At 37.2% G+C, this 18,681-nt stretch overlaps 1 protein-coding gene across 1 annotated transcript; it reads left to right on the top strand.

The window, feature by feature from the left end:
* Positions 1–1,012: 1,012 nt before the first annotated feature.
* Positions 1,013–18,399, top strand: LOC137004653 (uncharacterized). The gene is made up of 45 exons (XM_067365187.1): positions 1,013–1,059; positions 1,169–1,194; positions 1,416–1,437; positions 1,540–1,574; positions 1,682–1,807; positions 1,906–2,112; positions 3,557–3,730; positions 3,839–3,913; positions 4,289–4,503; positions 4,933–5,002; positions 5,243–5,365; positions 5,452–5,654; positions 6,044–6,147; positions 7,834–7,952; positions 8,064–8,237; positions 10,301–10,332; positions 10,426–10,523; positions 10,638–10,660; positions 10,771–10,792; positions 10,881–10,905; positions 10,991–11,087; positions 11,170–11,310; positions 11,550–11,761; positions 11,849–11,952; positions 12,848–12,966; positions 13,078–13,251; positions 13,371–13,402; positions 13,496–13,593; positions 13,708–13,730; positions 13,843–13,864; positions 13,953–13,977; positions 14,065–14,161; positions 14,244–14,384; positions 14,636–14,847; positions 14,938–15,074; positions 15,336–15,454; positions 15,547–15,702; positions 15,803–16,008; positions 16,113–16,198; positions 16,446–16,576; positions 16,660–16,785; positions 16,920–17,110; positions 17,192–17,283; positions 18,014–18,144; positions 18,271–18,399. The coding sequence occupies exons 1-45, from the start codon at positions 1,023–1,025 to the stop codon at positions 18,397–18,399; spliced, it is 4,911 nt and encodes a 1,636-aa protein (XP_067221288.1). The 5' UTR covers positions 1,013–1,022.
* Positions 18,400–18,681: the final 282 nt, after the last annotated feature.

The following is an 18,681-nucleotide window of genomic DNA, read 5'->3' as shown; positions in this document are numbered from 1 at the left end:
AACCTGCTTCTGCTAGAAATCCAATAATGGGTCATGGTTGGAGCTTCCATCAGGACAATGATCCAAAACAAACATCAAAACCAGCACAAAAATGTGTCAATGAGCACAAAATGAAGCTTCTGCCATGGTCCCCTGACCTGAACCCTAAAGAAAATGAGTGGAGTGAACTGAAGAGAAGAAGCACCAACATGGAGCTGGGAATCTGAAGGATCTGGAGAGATTCTGTATGAAGAAATGATCTCTGATCTCTCCTCAGGTGTTCTCCAAACTCATCAGACATTATAGAAGAAGACTCAGAGCTGTTACCTTGGCAAAAGGAGGTTGCAAAAAGTATTGAATAAATATTGAATAATTGTGGCCAACATGTTTTGGAGAAAAACATTATTTCATAAGGTGATTCTCCCCCCACTTTCAATTCTTTTCCTTCAATGAAAGATTCGATTTTTGCTAATCCTATGAATTAAAGTTCAAAAGGATAAACAATGCAAATTTATTTTCACAGTCATCTTTGATCATATTTACCAAGGGTGCCAATAATTCTGAGCACAACTGTAAATATATAATTGATGAACCTCAGTTAAAATGGAAAGGAGACTTGTTTTCTTGTTGTTTTAAGTTAACAGACATTTTGTAATATAATGCATTCCTACCATCCTGTTTTGGGCATTTCGAGAAGTAGCTGTTAGTCTTGTTTTGGATTTGCTGACGTGGGTAAACAAAGTTGGCCCACACCCTTTTGATACCTCAGTTAATAGCGGACCTGCTGCGCTGTTGACTGACACACACACACACAGATCCTCCTGTTACAGGTAAGTGTTTGTGTCCTCCTGGCATGCCCGGGTATGACCTTTGAAAAGAAAAAATAAATAATATTTAGAATAAAGAAGACAATAATTATTCAGATTAATATACTTAAAATTATTATTCATAATTGATCATTAATGCAATTTTCCCCATGCGAGTTTGTTTGAAATAATAACATTGTTGCACTGTATCTGTTTGATCAGGGGTTTCGTGTGAAAATGGCACACTTTCAGCTTTTTGTGCTGTTTGGTTTAGGTAAGAAGGGAGGTTTTTTTTTTTACTTTACTGTTCTAGTTAATTGCCCGGTGTGAGAAATAGATCTTTAAAGAGACACTGTTCATGAGTTACACTTTCTCTTTTATAGGATTAATCACACTGATAAATGGACAGGTATTTAGCACTTTCTGCACAACATTATTTTATGGATCAATTCAAATTTGATCCTTTATGAATATTTATTCAATTATTTTCCTGGTTTTCCTTGATTGAATTTATAAATGTCTTATAATCACGTAGATAGAAAAAAAAAAAAAAAGAAAAAGAAAAACTTACTTGACTGTGACTGTAATGATGAATGAACATAAATTTTGATTTCCCTTCTGTTTCTTCAGTGTGTGGTGAACTTTCAAAATGGTGCGTTATGAATTCAATACTTTTTGCCACAAAACTGAATATTCCAGTCAACTCTTTTTATATTTACATTTTCCCCTTCATATTTATCTATTTATTTTACAGGCACAGTTTCCAATAACGGTTCTGCATGCTCTTCAGTGAGTTTTTATCATTTGAAGCAATATGATATGGCTAATATTATTCACTTTCACGTGAAGAATGATGATAATATCATTCCTCGTTTGTTTCCCCATACCTATTTCAGTTCTCACCTTCAACGCTCAACAACATCCTCAACTGTTCAGCGATACAACTTTCAGACTGGTCGCAGGGGAATGTCAATAATCTCAAAGCGTTTACCGACTCTGCCTTTGATTTGTACACATTGCTGGTACAGTAGGCCTATATGAACATATTTCGAACATATTAAACCTGCTAGTTTTTTTAAACGAAGTCACCCATTCAGTGCCTCTTTAATCATCCAAACAGAGATCCAAACTTGACGTAGGTCTTGTCGCGAGCTCCATCAACAGCCTCAGGTCAAATGGCTCAATAGTGGCAACGCTGAGTGATGCGGGTTTTGCAAGGCTCTGGTTCCAAGTGAAGCTCAGTCCATACCTGTCATCACTGTCCAGAGACACGCTCTCCTGCCTGAGTCAAAGCAACCTCACCTGCCAGAGCTTCCAAGCACTGTGGGTATATCCTTAGGCTACATAAATCATGCTGTTATTCTCAAATACTTTAGCGATGTGTTGTCAGAGGAAATCAGCTTGCTTCACATTTTACAGGCTAGACGATCTAAGCTCGCAAATTGGCACTGAAAGACAAAAGATGGTGTATCAGAACTTCATAAAACCTTTTCTGGCGAGAAATACAGCTAATGGTACTGTATTTTGTACATCTGACTTTAGATGGGTAAGTAGATAAAAACGAGTATCCTAGTTTTTAATGTTTTATGTTATAAATCAAATCATAACGTTTATGCCCGTCCACACCAATGACGATAACTATAACGGAAAATATAGTTTATAAAGATATAGACGATATTGTTGGAATCACTTTCACAACGATTTTTTTGTTGTTGTTTGTTTTGTTTTCCAACTGATGAAGGTAAAAACATTAAAGGATTAGATCACTTTCAAATTAAATTTTCCTGATAATTTACTCAGCCCCATGTCATCCGTGATGTTCATGTCTTTCTTCCTTCAGTCGAAAAGAAATTAAGGCTTTCAATGAAAACATTCCAGGATTTTTCTCCTTATAGTGGACTTCAATGGAGCCTAAACGGTTGAAGGTCAAAATTACAGTTTCAGTGCAGCTTCAAAGCGTTCTACACGATACCAGACGAGAAATAAGGGTCTTATCTAGAGAAACGATCGGCCATTTTCTAAAAAAAAAAAAAAAAAAACATTTTATACATTTTAACAATAAATGCTCACCTTGAACTTGCTCTCTTCTTCTCTATTTGAATTCCAGCAATGTAGACACTGCTAAGAGTATTACTGCCCTCCACAGGTCAAAGTTTGAAATAATTCTTGCACTAGTATATTGTATATGATAATTTAGTTCAAACTTTGACCTGTGGAGGGCAGTAATACTCTTAGCAGTGTCTACACTGCTGGAATTCAAATAGAGAAGAAGAAGAAGAGAGCTAGTTCAAGATGAGCATTTATGGTTAAAACGTATAAAATTTAATTTTTTTTTAGAAAATTAGTGATGGTTTCTCTAGATAAGACCCTTATTTAAAGCCCTTTGAAGCTGCACTGAAACTGTAATTTTGACCTTCAACCATTTGGGCTCCATTGAAGTCCACTATAAGGAGAAAAATCCTGGAATGTTTTCATCAAAAACCTTCATTTCTTTTCGACTGAAGAAAGAAAGACATGAACATCTCGGATGACATGGGGGTGAGTAAATTATCAGGAAAATTTAATTTGAAAGTGAACTAATCCTTTAACAGCCAATCAGAATCCATCCTGCATGTACTATCTCAAGCATTTAAAGAGGCAGACGACATTACAATAAACAGAATCGTCTGGTGTGTGGATGCTAATATAGTTGTCGTAATAGTTATTGTTCTTTGTGTGAAGGGGCCTTCACTGTTGAGGTGATTCATTTGAATCTTTGTGTTTCTTTGCAGCAGACTGCCCTAGATAAACTCACTCCAGAGCAAAAAGCGGAGCTCTTCTTTCAGTTGGAAGCATCTTCTAGTCTAAATAATGATGGCGTCGATCAGATCTTCATGAGTTTCCTGAAGCCGCTCACGAACATAAAACTTAACATGACCCGTGTCACTTCAACTGATTCTGACAAGGTTAGACAAGAGTTTTATATACGACGATGATTATAATGTAGCTGAACTGTCCAGTGATGAAGCATGAATGAAGAAGTTGATCCTAATTCTTTTCACATCTGTGTGCAGAGTCTCACAGATTTCCTTCCCTTATTGAGACCACTTGTAAGATTCATCAATGCATCTGCGATCATTGTTCAGACAGTAAGTGTTTGTGTAATAAAAAGGGTATAATAAAGCCTATTTAATGATGTCAGAATAGCTTGAAATGCAGAATGATGAATCAAATTATTTGTATATATACAAATTTGCTATTAAATACTCTCAAATGAATAATTCAAAGACATTACATTATTGTGGCAGATGAAAACAAGGAATAGACATTAAAAAGGGTGGCTTTAGAGTCAATGTACTGTTTATTTTATTCCCATACCATTGTACATTATCCTATTAATTGCCTTTCTTTGTTTTTCTGGTGCCATGAGCATCACATTTTTTAAGATGCCTTTAAATTACTTGCCCTTAAGATGCATGAACCTGTTTGACATACATGTCTTTTCTGGGTTTGTTCTCTTTCAGACAAATAGTATAAATTTCAGAAACACAACCATAAGTCTTCTGGTGAACTGGACCAACCGCATTGCCCTCAGCCTCAGCCAATCCCCAATAAGTACTATTAACATCGGCAATGTCAGTGATTGGCTCCAGACTGTGGTTATTCCTCTGACGAAGACATATCTGCAGCCTGACCAGAATTTACCTGACAATATCACAGCAATGCTCGGCTTTATTTTGTGAGTAACACTTCTGTCTGCATTATAAAATTAGAGCACTAAGAAGAAACAAGAGATAAAAATGAAAAGTGATTGTGCAAAAAGTTTTTTTTATTTTAAAAGTTGTTCCAAACTTATGTGAGTTTCTTTCTTCTGGTGAACACAAAGAAGATATTTTAAAGAATGTTGCTAATCAAATAGTTGACGGCAGCCGTTGACTTCCATTGTTTAAAAAGTCAATGTGTGCCGTCAACTGTCTGATAACGGACATTCTTCAATTCTTTTGTGTTCAACAGAAGAAAGAAACTCATACAGGTTTGGAACAACATGAGGATGAGTGAATGAAAACTTTCATTTTTGGGAGAACTATCCCTTTAGAAATTAGAAACATATGTTCCTCACAGCATATCTGATTTTTTTCAACTTAATTTGTTTTAACACATTTTTTAGTGCTCCAGAACCTCAAACTCCAGATCCTGTCGAAGTTTGCAAAGTCACCAGTAATAACAGTTCCTGTCTTGTGAGTGTTTCACAAATCACAAGTTTTCGATCTAATGCGTAGTTAACCACACCTTGATCAGGTCCAACAAGCCATTCAGCATGTCACACATCTAAAGAATGTGTAAAATAAAACTACTGCACAATGGGGTTTTGTTCACTGGAACATCTAGTACAAGATGCAAATATCTCAAACTGATTTACAGCCCAGATATCAGCTGACTGCAGTTTTGGTATAAAGCTACTTTCTGTTTGTTTGCAGATATCACAGAGTGGAGAGAGTCTGGCGAAAGCGATTAATTGTGTTGCTCAATCAAATCTGAGCTTCACTGAGGAAAACCTGCGACTTTTGACTGCTGCACTGCAGACACAGATAGAGCAATCCGTAAGGATACAAATAAAAAAAATAAAAAACATATATATATTCAAAGGACTGCCTTTTTTTGAAAAATATGTTTCTTTTTGCTGTAGGTAAAAAACTCATCTCAAAGCAACCTCACAGCCTTGTTTGCAGAACTGCCCGCTGAAAGCTTCACGTCTGGAAATCTTGAGGATGTGGAGTTCATGAGATTCTGGTTCCAAATCAAGATGAAGCCTCTGCTGCCCAGCGTTTCCAAAGAATTCCTGTCTTGCCTCCGCACACGCAACTTCAGCTGTCAGGCCTACAAGGCTCTGTACGTTCCTCACATTCCCCTCAGCTGATATCTGAAAACTGTTCCTTTTCTGGTTATCACAAACCCGCTGGTTTGCGCTTGATAATTTAACACTCACATCCTGCTTGAGGTTCAGTTTACTTCCCGGTTGTATGAGGCCCCAGAAACCAAAAGATTAATTAAACAAAAATTAATGAAAAATAATGAATGAACAAAAATGCAAAAAACTTTAGCAACAATAGAAATTATTATTAAATTAACCTATTACAAACAAGCTATTGTTTGTTTTCTGTCTTAGAAAATATCTTGATTCTATTTCAGTGTGAGAAAATGATGCAAATGAGTGAACGGTCCGAATTAATCAAATCACAATCATTGTATCTTCATCTCTAACTGATTTATTTCTGCAGTTTTGTGGAGCTGAATAATAATTCTGGACTGATGGACGGTGTGAGACAGAGATGGATCCTCAATGACTTCATTGTTCCTTTCTTGTCACAACGTCAAAGCACAGGTAGAAGTTATTTATCATTCAGTTTAAAGGGTTAGTTCACCCAAAAATGAAAATTCTGTCATGTATTACTCACCCTCATGCCGTTTCACAACCGTAAGACCTCCGCTAATCTTCAGAACACAAATTAGGATATTTTAGTTGAAATCCGATAGCTCTGTGAGGCCTGCATAGGGAGCAATGACACTTCCTCTCTCAAGATCCATTAATGTACTAAAAACATATTTAAATCAGTTCATGTGAGTACAGTGGTTCAATATTAATATTATAAAGCGACGAGCATATTTTTGGAGCTCCAAAAAAAAACAAAATAACGACTTATTTAGTGATGGCCGATTTCAAAACACTGCTTCAGGAAGCATCGGAGCACAAATTAATCAGTGTGTCGAATCTGCCAAAGTCACATGATTTCAGCCGTTGACAGTTTGACAGGCGATCCGAATCATGATTTGACACGCTGATTCATTTGTGCTCCGATGCTTCCTGAAGCAGTGTTTTAAAATCGGCCATCACTTTATAAATCGTTATTTTGTTTTTTTGGCGCATCAAAAGTATTTTCATCACTTTATAATATTAATATTGAACCACTGTACTCACATGAACTGATTTAAATATGTTTTTAGTACCTTTATGGATCTTTACAAAGGAAGTGTCCATTGCTCCTTATGGAGGCCTCACGGAGCCATCGTATTTCAACTAAAATATCTTAATTTGTGTTCTGAAGATTAACGAAGGTCTTACGGGTGTAAAATGGCACGAGGGTGAGTAATTAATGACATTATTTTCATTTTTGGGTGAACTAACACTTAAACAGACATATTAAAGGGTTAGTTCGCCCAAAAATAATTCTGTCATTAATTACCCTCATGTCGTTCTACACCCTTCGTTCATCTTCAGAACACAAATTAAGATATTATAGATGAAATCTGATGGCTCAGTGAGGCCTCTATTGAGAGCAATGCCACTGAACTTATCAAATCTCAGAAAGCTACTAAAGACATATTTAAAACAGTTCATGTGAGTTCAATGGTCCTACGCTAATATTACAAAGCAACAAGAATACTTTTTGTGCACCAAAAACAAAATATCGATTTTCAACAATATCTAGTGATGGGCGATTTCAAAGCACTGCTTCATGAAGCTTTACGAATCATTTGATTTGAATCAGTGGTTCGGAGCGCCAAAGTCATGTGATTTCAGCAGTTTGATGCACATTCTGAATCACTGATTTGAAACAATAGATTCGTAAAGCTTCGAAGCTTCATGAAGCAGAAATCCAACATCACTAGATATTGTTGAATTATTTGGACATTATTTTGTTTTTTTGGTGCACAAAAAGTATTCTCCTCACTTTATAATATTAAGGTTGAACTACTGTAGTCACATGAACTGTTTTTGGTGCCTTTCTGGATTTTGAGAAGTTTGGAGGCATTGCTGTCAGTGGAGGCCTCTCACGGAGCCATCAGATTTCATCAAAAATATCTTAATTTGTGTTCTAAAGAAGGTCTTACGGGTGTGAAACGACATGATGGTGAGTAATTAATGACAGAAATTACATTTTTGGGTGAACTAACCCTTTAAGAGTAACATTAGACAAAATTATTCGTAATTTTATTTGACACGTGATCATTTACAGGACCCCATATAAATGTCCAGTGATGAACACCGTATTTCATCTTGTCATTTCAGGTGTCGATTGCACGTTGCCATTTATCAACAGTTCAGACTTCGTCCTGCAAAACTTTGGCAATTACTTTCCTCTTGCACAGCTTCAAGTTATTTCCAACTTGAGCCGCAGTTTTTCAGCTGTGAGTAAAACATTTTTAATGTCAGTGATGATTCGAGTAAAGACTGACTGAACACATGTATAAAAGCTTTGTAAATGTGTCAGTGAAGTTCGTGTCTCATGTCATTTGCAGGTGGACGTGCTTCCTTTTCTCTCATTGGCGCAACTGGATGAACTGGTGTTCAGTCCTGCTTTTGCAGCAAATCGAACGAACATCCTCACAAGTGTCTTTGACTTCCTTCTTAAAACCGCTCCCAAAGACACAGTAAACAGCTTCCTCCGCTCTCTTCAGACACAGGCCAGAAAGGTGTCTAGTGCCTTACATTACAGAAATTACAATATTGTAATATAATAATAATAATTAGGGCTGTCAATCGATTAAAAATTTTAATTAATTTTTAATCTAATAATCTAATTAATTACATACTCTGTGATTAATTAATCTAAATTAATCGCATACATAATTTTTGCTGTGAAAGTATTAAATATTTCGATTCAAATGAATCAATGCAGGGTTTTTCCTGGGTCAAATATGGTCTTCGGTGGTGACAGACATGGTCATCTACACAAACAGTAAAAAGTGCCCTACCCACGTGATCTGCGAGCCCGATACTGACAATAAAGTACCCGTCACTCTCACTGTAATTCTTTCTTGCCCTCTTTGCAAAAAAAAGAAGTGATTTTATAGCTTTGTAAGAGAAGATGCTTTTTTGCTAAACCTGAAAAGTATTAAAAAGTAGCATTTAGAAGTTATATTAACTAATAATATAATTTTCTACCATATACAATTGAATGCACCTAGCTAACAACAACTTGCTTTGTTCTGGTATCACCTCACTCCAGTCTAAACTAACTGCTTTTATAGGTAGGCCTAATTTACTACACATTGTCATTTAAATAACCTGAAAATATTGTGGATTATTAAAGGTTCCGTTCTTCGTGATCCCATGTTTCAAACTTTAGTTAGTGTGTAATATTGTTGTTAGAGTATAAATAAAATCTGTAAAATTTTAAAGCTCAAAGTTCAATGCCAAGCGAGATATTTTATTTAACAGAAGTCACCTACATCGAACGGCCAGTTTGGACTACATCCCTCTACTTCCTCCTTTAATGACCTCACTAAAACAGTTTTTTGACTAACCTCCGCCCACAGGAATACACAAGAGTTGCGTTTGTAGAGTGTGTTTGTCGCCATGTCGTTGAAACGCTGTTATTTTCATCCCGCAGTCCAATCACCGGGTCTGATTCCGGCTCAAATTGATAGGGTAAAATTAAAGACATGTTTACAGTAACACTGAGCGCATGCATCTCCACGTTATGGTAAGAGGCGTGACTTTTCCGGGCAAGGAGCGCTAAGCTGCTGTCGAATCACAACACAGGAACCGCTGGCACAATCAGAACTCGTTACGTATTTCTGAAGGAGGGACTTCATTGAACAAGGAAGTCATCAGCCCGTTTTTATGACAGTGGAAACAGCGGTATACAGATAAGTAAATTATCTGAAAAATACGGTGTTTTTTTACATGCGAAACATGAACACGCGTTATTGCACACTATAAACACAATCAAAGCTTCAAAAAACACCGAAAAACGGGACCTTTAAGGCTAATTTTACTAACCACTCTTGCTAAATGGGGTAAGCACACTTATGTTCTCATTTCAGAGTTGTTAAATGATTCATTATAGACCGTGTGGACAGATCAGTTGTTTTCATGATTCATTAAAATGAATCTGTTCAAATGAGTCATTAGGTCGCGAATAGGACATTAGCAGAAGTTGACGCGTTGTGTGCGAATCGCGACTGTTATTAGGACATCGCAAAAGATTTGTCAACACAGAAAACACTTCACCACTGGATAGGATTTTCTTTTTGTTTACTGAAAGTGTGGTTATGTCAGCTGCACGTGCAGGGCGCCTGTCAAAGAAGATGAGGTGACGTTCTTTTGAGCACTATTCACCAGCGGTTATTCAGGAAAAACATTCTCCAAATGCGCCTCGTGAAACATGGATTCGGTCTTAAGAACTTTTAGCATTGTGTCAGTTGATTTAGATTATTATGTGTGAGGTAGAGAGAGTGCAAAGACGGTGCTTACTTTGAAAGAGCTCGCGCGCACGAGGAAGGAGCTCTGCTCTTTCTGTCAGTCAGCGCAGCAGTCATCTCCCTCCTTCATTTTACAGTCGAATGGTGGCTAGAACGGCTCCAGGTTCAAATGGTCGATACGGAATGGATTAATATGCGTTTTTTTTTCTCAGATTAATTAATCGAAATTAACGCGTATTTTGACAGCCCTAATAATAATAAAAGTATTTTTATTTTGTTGTTCGTGTTTTGTTCCTGTCCAACAATGTCTCTTTTTGTCTCTCTTGCAGACAAACTTCACTTGTGCAAACTACAGAACTATGTAAGTGGCTTTTTAAAGCCGAAACTAACAGTGATCTGGATGTATCAGTGTTGAATAAGATCACGTTTGTTTTGTCTTTCCTCTGTGAATCAGCTTTGACAAGGTGGATCAGGTATTGTCATCAGTCCCTTCTAACCAGTCTGAAGCCCTGCTGACGATCAGAGACTTTGTGATGACGATTCCTCCCGATGGTGAGGCACAATCCAGCAATAATACTTGCTCCTAAATACGTTGATCACATCAAAATATTTGAACGCTAAATTCTGCCAGAATTAAAGTGTGAATTGTGTTTTATTTCCCTCCAGAGTGCATTGAGAGAGCAAGTCAAGTAAGTAAAGATCAATTTCATGTTCAATAGATTGTATGTCTGATTTTATTGTTAAATGAACGGAAAAAAAAAAAAAAAGTTGTAATACAACATTTGTTCTCACTTTGCAGTGCACAACAACTCCTGTGAATGGTAAGTGTCACTGGTTATGTCTGACCTGATTGGAGATGTCAGTGATGTTCCTGTAACTCAAAGTCTTTGTTGTCTTGTCCTTTTTCAGAGTCCCTCTGTGCAAGTGTCAACAGGTGAGCTGTTCTGTCAGCACTCAGATGAGTTCAACACTGACGACACAACAGTCTGTAATAAGTTTCGTGTTCTTCTGGTTTGCAGCTCGGCTTTAGATCAGCTCTTGAGAGCATCTGCAAATGCAACAGGCCCACTGAATCTTTGTAGCTTCACCATGTTGGAGTTTGCCTGTGTACCAACGGTAACGTTACACAGAAGAAAACAGTTTAGTCCGTGTTTGTGGCGTTGTTTTAGTTTTAATAAAAGCTCTTTTGTGTCCTCAGGTGTCACAGTTAACCTCTCAACAACTGGCCGACGTGTTGGCTTGCAAACAGCCCAGCAACGTGGGAAAAGAGACCTGGAAGCTTTTCTTCAGCAAAACCAGCACAATCCTTGATGATGCACTGCTAAAATTTTCCAACATGGTATGAAGCCTGTTTTTTAATATCACTACTGTTCAAATCCTTGGGTCCAGTAAGATTTTATAATGTTTTGGAAAGAAGTCTCTCATGCTCACCATCATTTCTCCAGTCTTTATGTTTCCATCCAAAGTTGTGAATATAACCTGTGCGCAAATTTGGAATATCGCATAAAACATTTAAAAATAAAGAACTGTGAGTCAAAAGGAGAACAAAATCATGTATAAAATGTCTTTATCTTCCAGACTCCCAGTCCCAGTAATGTGTCTTGGTCTGATGTTCTGGATGTGCTTGTTGACGTCCGGGTCGATCGCTTTAGTCCCCAGAGACTGAAAGATCCTGCCTTCATTCGCTCATGGTTTCAGGGGCGACTAAAGCCCTTCTTACCATCAGTATCTCAAAGAGTCCTGTCCTGTCTCAGCCAGAAAAACCTCACCTGTGAAAGTTACCGCGTAATGTATGCAAATGAGTGAACTGTTGAATTAATCAAATTGAATCACGATCATTGTATCTCCGTACATCTCTAACTGTTTTATTTCTGCAGTTTTGTGGAGCTGAATAATAATTCTGGACTGATGGACGGTGCGAGACAGAGATGGATCCTCAATGACTTCATTGTTCCTTTCTTGTCACAGCGTCAAAGCACAGGTAGAAGTTATTTATCACTCAGTTCACCCATAAATGAAAATAATGTCATTAATTACTCACCCTCATGTCGTTCCACACCTGTAAGACCTTAATTCATCTTCATAACGCAAATTAAGATATTTTTGATGAAATCTGATGGCTCAGTGAGGTCCAGCAATGCCACTGAACTTATCAAAATCCATAAAGGTACTCAAAAAATATTTAAAACAGTTCATATGACTACAGTGGTTCAACCTTAATATTATAAAGCGACGAGAATACTTTTCGTGCACCAAAAACAAAATAACGAATTTTCAAAAATATCTAGTGATGGGCGGTTTCAAAGCACTGCTTCATGAATCTTTACGAATCATTTGATTTGAATCAGTGGTTCGGAGCGCCAAAGTCATGTGGTTTCAGCAGTTTGATGCACGTTCTGAATCACTGATTCAAAACAAAAGATTCGTAAAGCTTCAAAGCTTCATGAAGCAGAAATGCCACATCACTAGATATTGTTGAATAAAGTCATTATTTTGTTTTTTTTTTGGTGCACAAAAAGTATTCTCCTCACTTTATAATATTAAGGTTGAACTACTGTAGTCACATGAACTGTTTTTAGTGCCTTTCTGGATTTTGAGAAGTTTGGAGGCATTGCTGTCAGTGGAGGCCTCTCACGGAGCCATCAGATTTCATCAAAAATATCTTAAATTGTGTTCTGAAGATTAAAGAAGGTCTTACGGGTCTGAAACAACATGATGGTGAGTAATTAATGACAGAAATTACATTTTTGGGTGAACTAACCCTTTAAGAGTAACATTAGACAAAATTATTCGTAATTTTATTTGACACGTGATCATTTACAGGACCCCATATAAATGTCCAGTGATGAACACCGTATTTCATCTTGTCATTTCAGGTGTCGATTGCACGTTGCCATTTATCAACAGTTCAGACTTCGTCCTGCAAAACTTTGGCAATTACTTTCCTCTTGCACAGCTTCAAGTTATTTCCAACTTGAGCCGCAGTTTTTCAGCTGTGAGTAAAACATTTTTAATGTCAGTGATGATTCGAGTAAAGACTGACTGAACACATGTATAAAAGCTTTGTAAATGTGTCAGTGAAGTTCGTGTCTCATGTCATTTGCAGGTGGACGTGCTTCCTCTTCTCACATTGGTGCAACTGGATGAACTGGTGTTCAGTCCTGCTTTTGCAGCAAATCGAACGAACATCCTCACAAGTGTCTTTGACTTCCTTCTTAAAACCGCTCCCAAAGACACAGTAAACAGCTTCCTCCGCTCTCTTCAGACACAGGCCAGAAAGGTGTCTAGTGCCTTACATTACAGAAATTACAATATTGTAATATAATAATAATAGTATTTTTATTTTGTTGTTCATGTTTTGTTCCTGTCCAACAATGTCTCTTTTTGTCTCTCTTGCAGACAAACTTCACTTGTGCAAACTACAGAACTATGTAAGTGGCTTTTTAAAGCCGAAACTAACAGTGATCTGGATGTATCAGTGTTGAATAAGATCACGTTTGTTTTGTCTTTCCTCTGTGAATCAGCTTTGACAAGGTGGATCAGGTATTGTCATCAGTCCCTTCTAACCAGTCTGAAGCCCTGCTGACGATCAGAGACTTTGTGATGACGATTCCTCCCGATGGTGAGGCACAATCCAGCAATAATACTTGCTCCTAAATACGTTGATCACATCAAAATATTTGAATGCTAAATTCTGCCAGAATTAAAGTGTGAATTGTGTTTTATTTCCCTCCAGAGTGCATTGAGAGAGCAAGTCAAGTAAGTAAAGATCAATTTCATGTTCAATAGATTGTATGTCTGATTTTATTGTTAAATGAACGGAAAAAAAAAAAAAAAAAGTTGTAATACAACATTTGTTCTCACTTTGCAGTGCACAACAACTCCTGTGAATGGTAAGTGTCACTGGTTATGTCTGACCTGATTGGAGATGTCAGTGATGTTCCTGTAACTCAAAGTCTTTGTTGTCTTGTCCTTTTTCAGAGTCCCTCTGTGCAAGTGTCAACAGGTGAGCTGTTCTGTCAGCACTCAGATGAGTTCAACACACTGATGACACAACAGTCTGTAATAAGTTTCATGTTCTTCTGGTTTGCAGCTCGGCTTTAGATCAGCTCTTGAGAGCATCTGCAAATGCAACAGGCCCACTGAATCTTTGTAGCTTCACCATGTTGGAGTTTGCCTGTGTACCAACGGTAACGTTACACAGAAGAAAACAGTTTAGTCCGTGTTTGTGGCGTTGTTTTAGTTTTAATAAAAGCTCTTTTGTGTCCTCAGGTGTCACAGTTAACCTCTCAACAACTGGCCGACGTGTTGGCTTGCAAACAGCCCAGCAACGTGGGAAAAGAGACCTGGAAGCTTTTCTTCAGCAAAACCAGCACAATCCTTGATGATGCACTGCTAAAATTTTCCAACATGGTATGAAGCCTGTTTTTTAATATCACTACTGTTCAAATCCTTGGGTCCAGTAAGATTTTATAATGTTTTGGAAAGAAGTCTCTCATGCTCACCATCATTTCTCCAGTCTTTATGTTTCCATCCAAAGTTGTGAATATAACCTGTGCGCAAATTTGGAATATCGCATAAAACATTTAAAAATAAAGAACTGTGAGTCAAAAGGAGAACAAAATCATGTACGAAATCATGTATAAAATGTCTTTATCTTCCAGACTCCCAGTCCCACTAATGTGTCTTGGTCTGATGTTCTGGATGTGCTTGTTGACGTCCGGGTCGATCGCTTTAGTCCCCAGAGACTGAAAGATCCTGCCTTCATTCGCTCATGGTTTCAGGGGCGACTAAAGCCCTTCTTACCATCAGTATCTCAAAGAGTCCTGTCCTGTCTCAGCCAGAAAAACCTCACTTGTGAAAGTTACCGCGTAATGTAAGTTACATTGTATGAAGTGAAAATGTAATTTTGCAGCCACTAAAATAAAAAAAAAACTAAAAAAAAAAAACGGTGTTTATCTTTCAGCACTGAGGCTTTTGTGAATGCACCTTTACGAGATGGACAAGACGTTTGCCTTCCACTGCAACCCAATGCCACTCAAAGACAGGATCTGATCTACACAGAATTCATGAAAGCTTTCCTCTCTCGCAATGACACTGAGGGTTGGTTTGGAATATTTTGATCCTCGTTTTTGCTTTAAATTCACCATAGCAGTATGCAAATGTTCACTATACGAAATCATTTGCACAAATAATGTGTCATGCTCCATTTGAAAAATCAAGTGTTATTTACTACTCTCTCTGTCTCGGTAAGAAAAACACCTGAAAGAGTCATAATCTGAGAGCGAGACGACATAAATAATTTGAGTTCACATTAAACTAATATAATGAATCACAATAAAAATGTTCTTGTGGCTCTTCCAGATCCCAGGTGCCTTAGAAATACAACCAACAGCACGCAGTGGATGAACAGAAACTTTGGGCCGTTCGTTCAGTCAGCTCCGCTAACAGATCTTGTGGCGCTGAACAAAAACTTCACAGCGGTGAGTGTTAAACTGCACAGTCTATGCACATTTCCTCATTGTAAAAAAAACACAACAAAACATTGTGACAGTCAATTTGTTTGTCAATTTAGGTGGATGTTCTACCTCTTTTGGGTCTAAAACAACTGGTCGAGTTTTCAGCCTCTCCTGGTGCACTAACAGATCCAGGAAATGTCAGCAATGTCATGCAGTTTGTTAAGGATTGCCAGCTTCCTGCTTTCTTTGACCTCTTTTCCCAGAGACTGCAGGTGCAAACTGGATATTCATGATAATATTTATTTTTTTATAAAAATAAAAGTAAAGAAAAACTATGCTAATTCTGCAATGATATAATTTTGTCCTGTCCAGGTTAACCTCACACAAGATGTAAAAGCAGCACTGATAAAGCAGATAATTGACAGAGTCAACCTGTCTAATCTAACTATCCCTGATCAGGAAGTTGTAGTCTGGCTCAACAGTAGAATAAATCCTCTGTTAGCCAACCTTTCAGAAAGCCTTGTGTCTCCATTGTTCAGCATCCTCAGCACAAGGAACTGCAATATCACTCAAATTGCGTAAGAACCAAAGACATTTTTGGATCTGTACATTGCTTTTATGTGAATGTACATCAAAGCATGTTCAGAGAAGACATTATACACTGTTTAATTTCAATTTACAGACTGCGGCTGTTAGACCCTGTTCGATCTTCAATATCAACAAATACCAAAAATGCGATCTACAATGGCATTCTTCAGTCCTTCAGAGGTATTTCTTCATGTCTTTGACATAAACATCACATAAAAGTCATTGAAATAAATTCCATCGTCCCTGTGTGATGATAAAATCAAATAATAATCTCAAAAATTATATATATAATATATATATATATATATATATATATATATATATATATATATATGTATATAATTTTGTTATATATTTTATCAGTATCTTGATTTATTCATCGGATAATATACAACATTTAAGGGTTTTTTATTTTTTTTACTTGTAGTGCCACAGCCTCTGAGGTGCTACAGAAACAACAGCTTCATCACATTCCTAAACGAAAGCCTGTCCGGTTTTGGGCCGCTTCCAAATCTGACCATCTTCCTCTCTCTGATGCCACAACCTCGGAGATCTGAGGTACGCTCAAATATCAACTCTACAGCTCTGATGCTCAATGTAGATGCTGTAAACCTAACTGATGTTTTATTCACGTATTTCAGCTTGTAAACTCTATATCACCTGCTGAGCTGGGAAGCTATTTCACAGAGCCGAAAGTGGTGAACAATGATTCACAAATCTGTGTCATCTTTAACAACTTTAACAGAACCCCTGACTTCTTGGAAAACGTGAGTTTTGCTTGTATTCGTATTGCACACAATACAATGTTCAAAACACATTTATGTAGGGAAACTTACATGTAATAATATTTCAGTTCATCGTTTTATTTGCTTTGTTTTATTGTTCTTCTTTTGTTTTGCAGGTAGAGGTTCCAGACGATGTTAAAAGCACCATCCTTCCCTGCGTCTGGCCTCTGGCACTGAAAACAGACAATCAGACGGAGGTTGATTTGTGGTTTGACCGTAGATTGAGGCTTTACTTGAAGTTCCTGAACAAAGATCTAATAGGGTCGAAAGAAACACTGAGTGCATCCTGCCTGTCATACAGGAAAATGTGAGCGCAAATGGCTATGGTGAAATTGATCTATTCAGATGTTTGAATGCAACTTTTAAAGTGCTTTCTCTGTTCTTCTAGGGTCAATGTTTTAGGCAACAATTTCACCTTTAATGGTTCTCAGATTTCCAGTGGGGATGTGTACACCACCATCAAGACATATCTGAAAGCAGGTGAATTATTCTTTGAAGGGTTTCTTAAAGGGTTTGTTCACCCCAAAATCAAAATTCTGTCTGTTTTTACTCACCCTCATGTCGATCTAAACCAGTAAGACTTCTGTTTATCTTTGGAACACAAATTAAGATATTTTTGATGAAATTTGAGAGAGATCTTTGCAACGACTACTTTGATGCTTCATAAAGTTCATAAAGAGGTCGTAAAACTAATCCATACGAATCGAGCCGTTTACTCCAAATTTTTTGAAGCGACTCAATTGCTTTTTGTGTTGAACAGATTTAATTTAGGCTTCTACTCACATATAATCATTGATCAGTGAACATAAGCAAAAGCTCACCCGAACGTGAATGACCCACTAGAACAAACCTCTTCCGGAAGCTCAAATGTGCAGCGTAAGTAACACACGAGAATGAACCTCATTGGTTACGCGGCACGTTTGAGTTTCTGAAAGAGGTTTGTTCTTTTGAACTTTCTTTTCATTAAAGAATCCTAAACAAATGTATGATGGTTTTCACAAAAATATTAAACAGCACAACAGTTTTCAACATTGATAATAATAATAAATGTTTCTTGAGCAGCAAATCAGCATATTAGAATGATTTCTGGAATATTACAGAGTATTTCATAATTTATACTCACATTTATACTGTAATATATAAATTATATATATATATTTATATATATATAAAACGAATGTTAAATTTTCTTACATTTATTACATTACAGACACTGTTCCAAAATGCTACAGCTCGTCTGACCCATCACTTAACTCAACTGCGTGGTTCGTTAACAACATTGGCATGTTTATAACTTTTATGAGTCTGGACGATCTCTACTCTTTCGGATCTGAAACCACGGTATGAACTATATCCACTTGTTCACATAGATAGACCATCAATACTTGATTTATCATCATACTGTGTTTTTTGTGACATTATACTGGTGAAAGCAAATTAATACAACTCCTATTTTGTTGTTTGCAGATACAACTCTTCACCGTGAACCCTGAAAACATAAGACTGTTCGGTCAAAAGACAATTCAGAGGAACGTGCTAAACCGCTACACTGAACTCCTCTTTCGACAAAACATCAACTTTAATCTGTTTGAGTAAGTTTGAACAGAAACCAGATCAGATTCTCATATCGTTTTCTGAATTCGATTGTCAAAGCATTAACCATGTTCTCTGTGCACTAGACTGCCGTCAGTTTTGCAGTGTGACGCCCCAGTGTCAACTTTCACAAAACTAAACGAGACTCAAACTAATGTTATTCTTGTAAACTTCAATTCATCTTGCTCCAATGTGGATCCTGCAGTAAGTATTCCATTAAAACCTTATGTCAAGTATTTTGTTCATGTTACTGTGTTGTTATTGACTGATATTCCTTATATTCGT

Source organism: Chanodichthys erythropterus, chromosome 3, assembly GCF_024489055.1.
Source record: "Chanodichthys erythropterus isolate Z2021 chromosome 3, ASM2448905v1, whole genome shotgun sequence".
NCBI classification, from domain to species: Eukaryota; Metazoa; Chordata; class Actinopteri; order Cypriniformes; family Xenocyprididae; genus Chanodichthys; species Chanodichthys erythropterus.
This window is presented reverse-complemented; position numbering and strand designations above follow the sequence as displayed.

Bases quoted from the DNA above. Each gene is read 5' to 3' on its own strand.
- LOC137004653 (XM_067365187.1), top strand. From the start codon at position 1,023: ATGGCACACTTTCAGCTTTTTGTGCTGTTTGGTTTAG. The intron at 4,504-4,932 runs GTGAGTAACACT...CACATTTTTTAG, and splicing joins GCAATGCTCGGCTTTATTTT to TGCTCCAGAACCTCAAACTC. The intron at 15,703-15,802 runs GTGCAAACTGGA...TGTCCTGTCCAG, and splicing joins TCTTTTCCCAGAGACTGCAG to GTTAACCTCACACAAGATGT.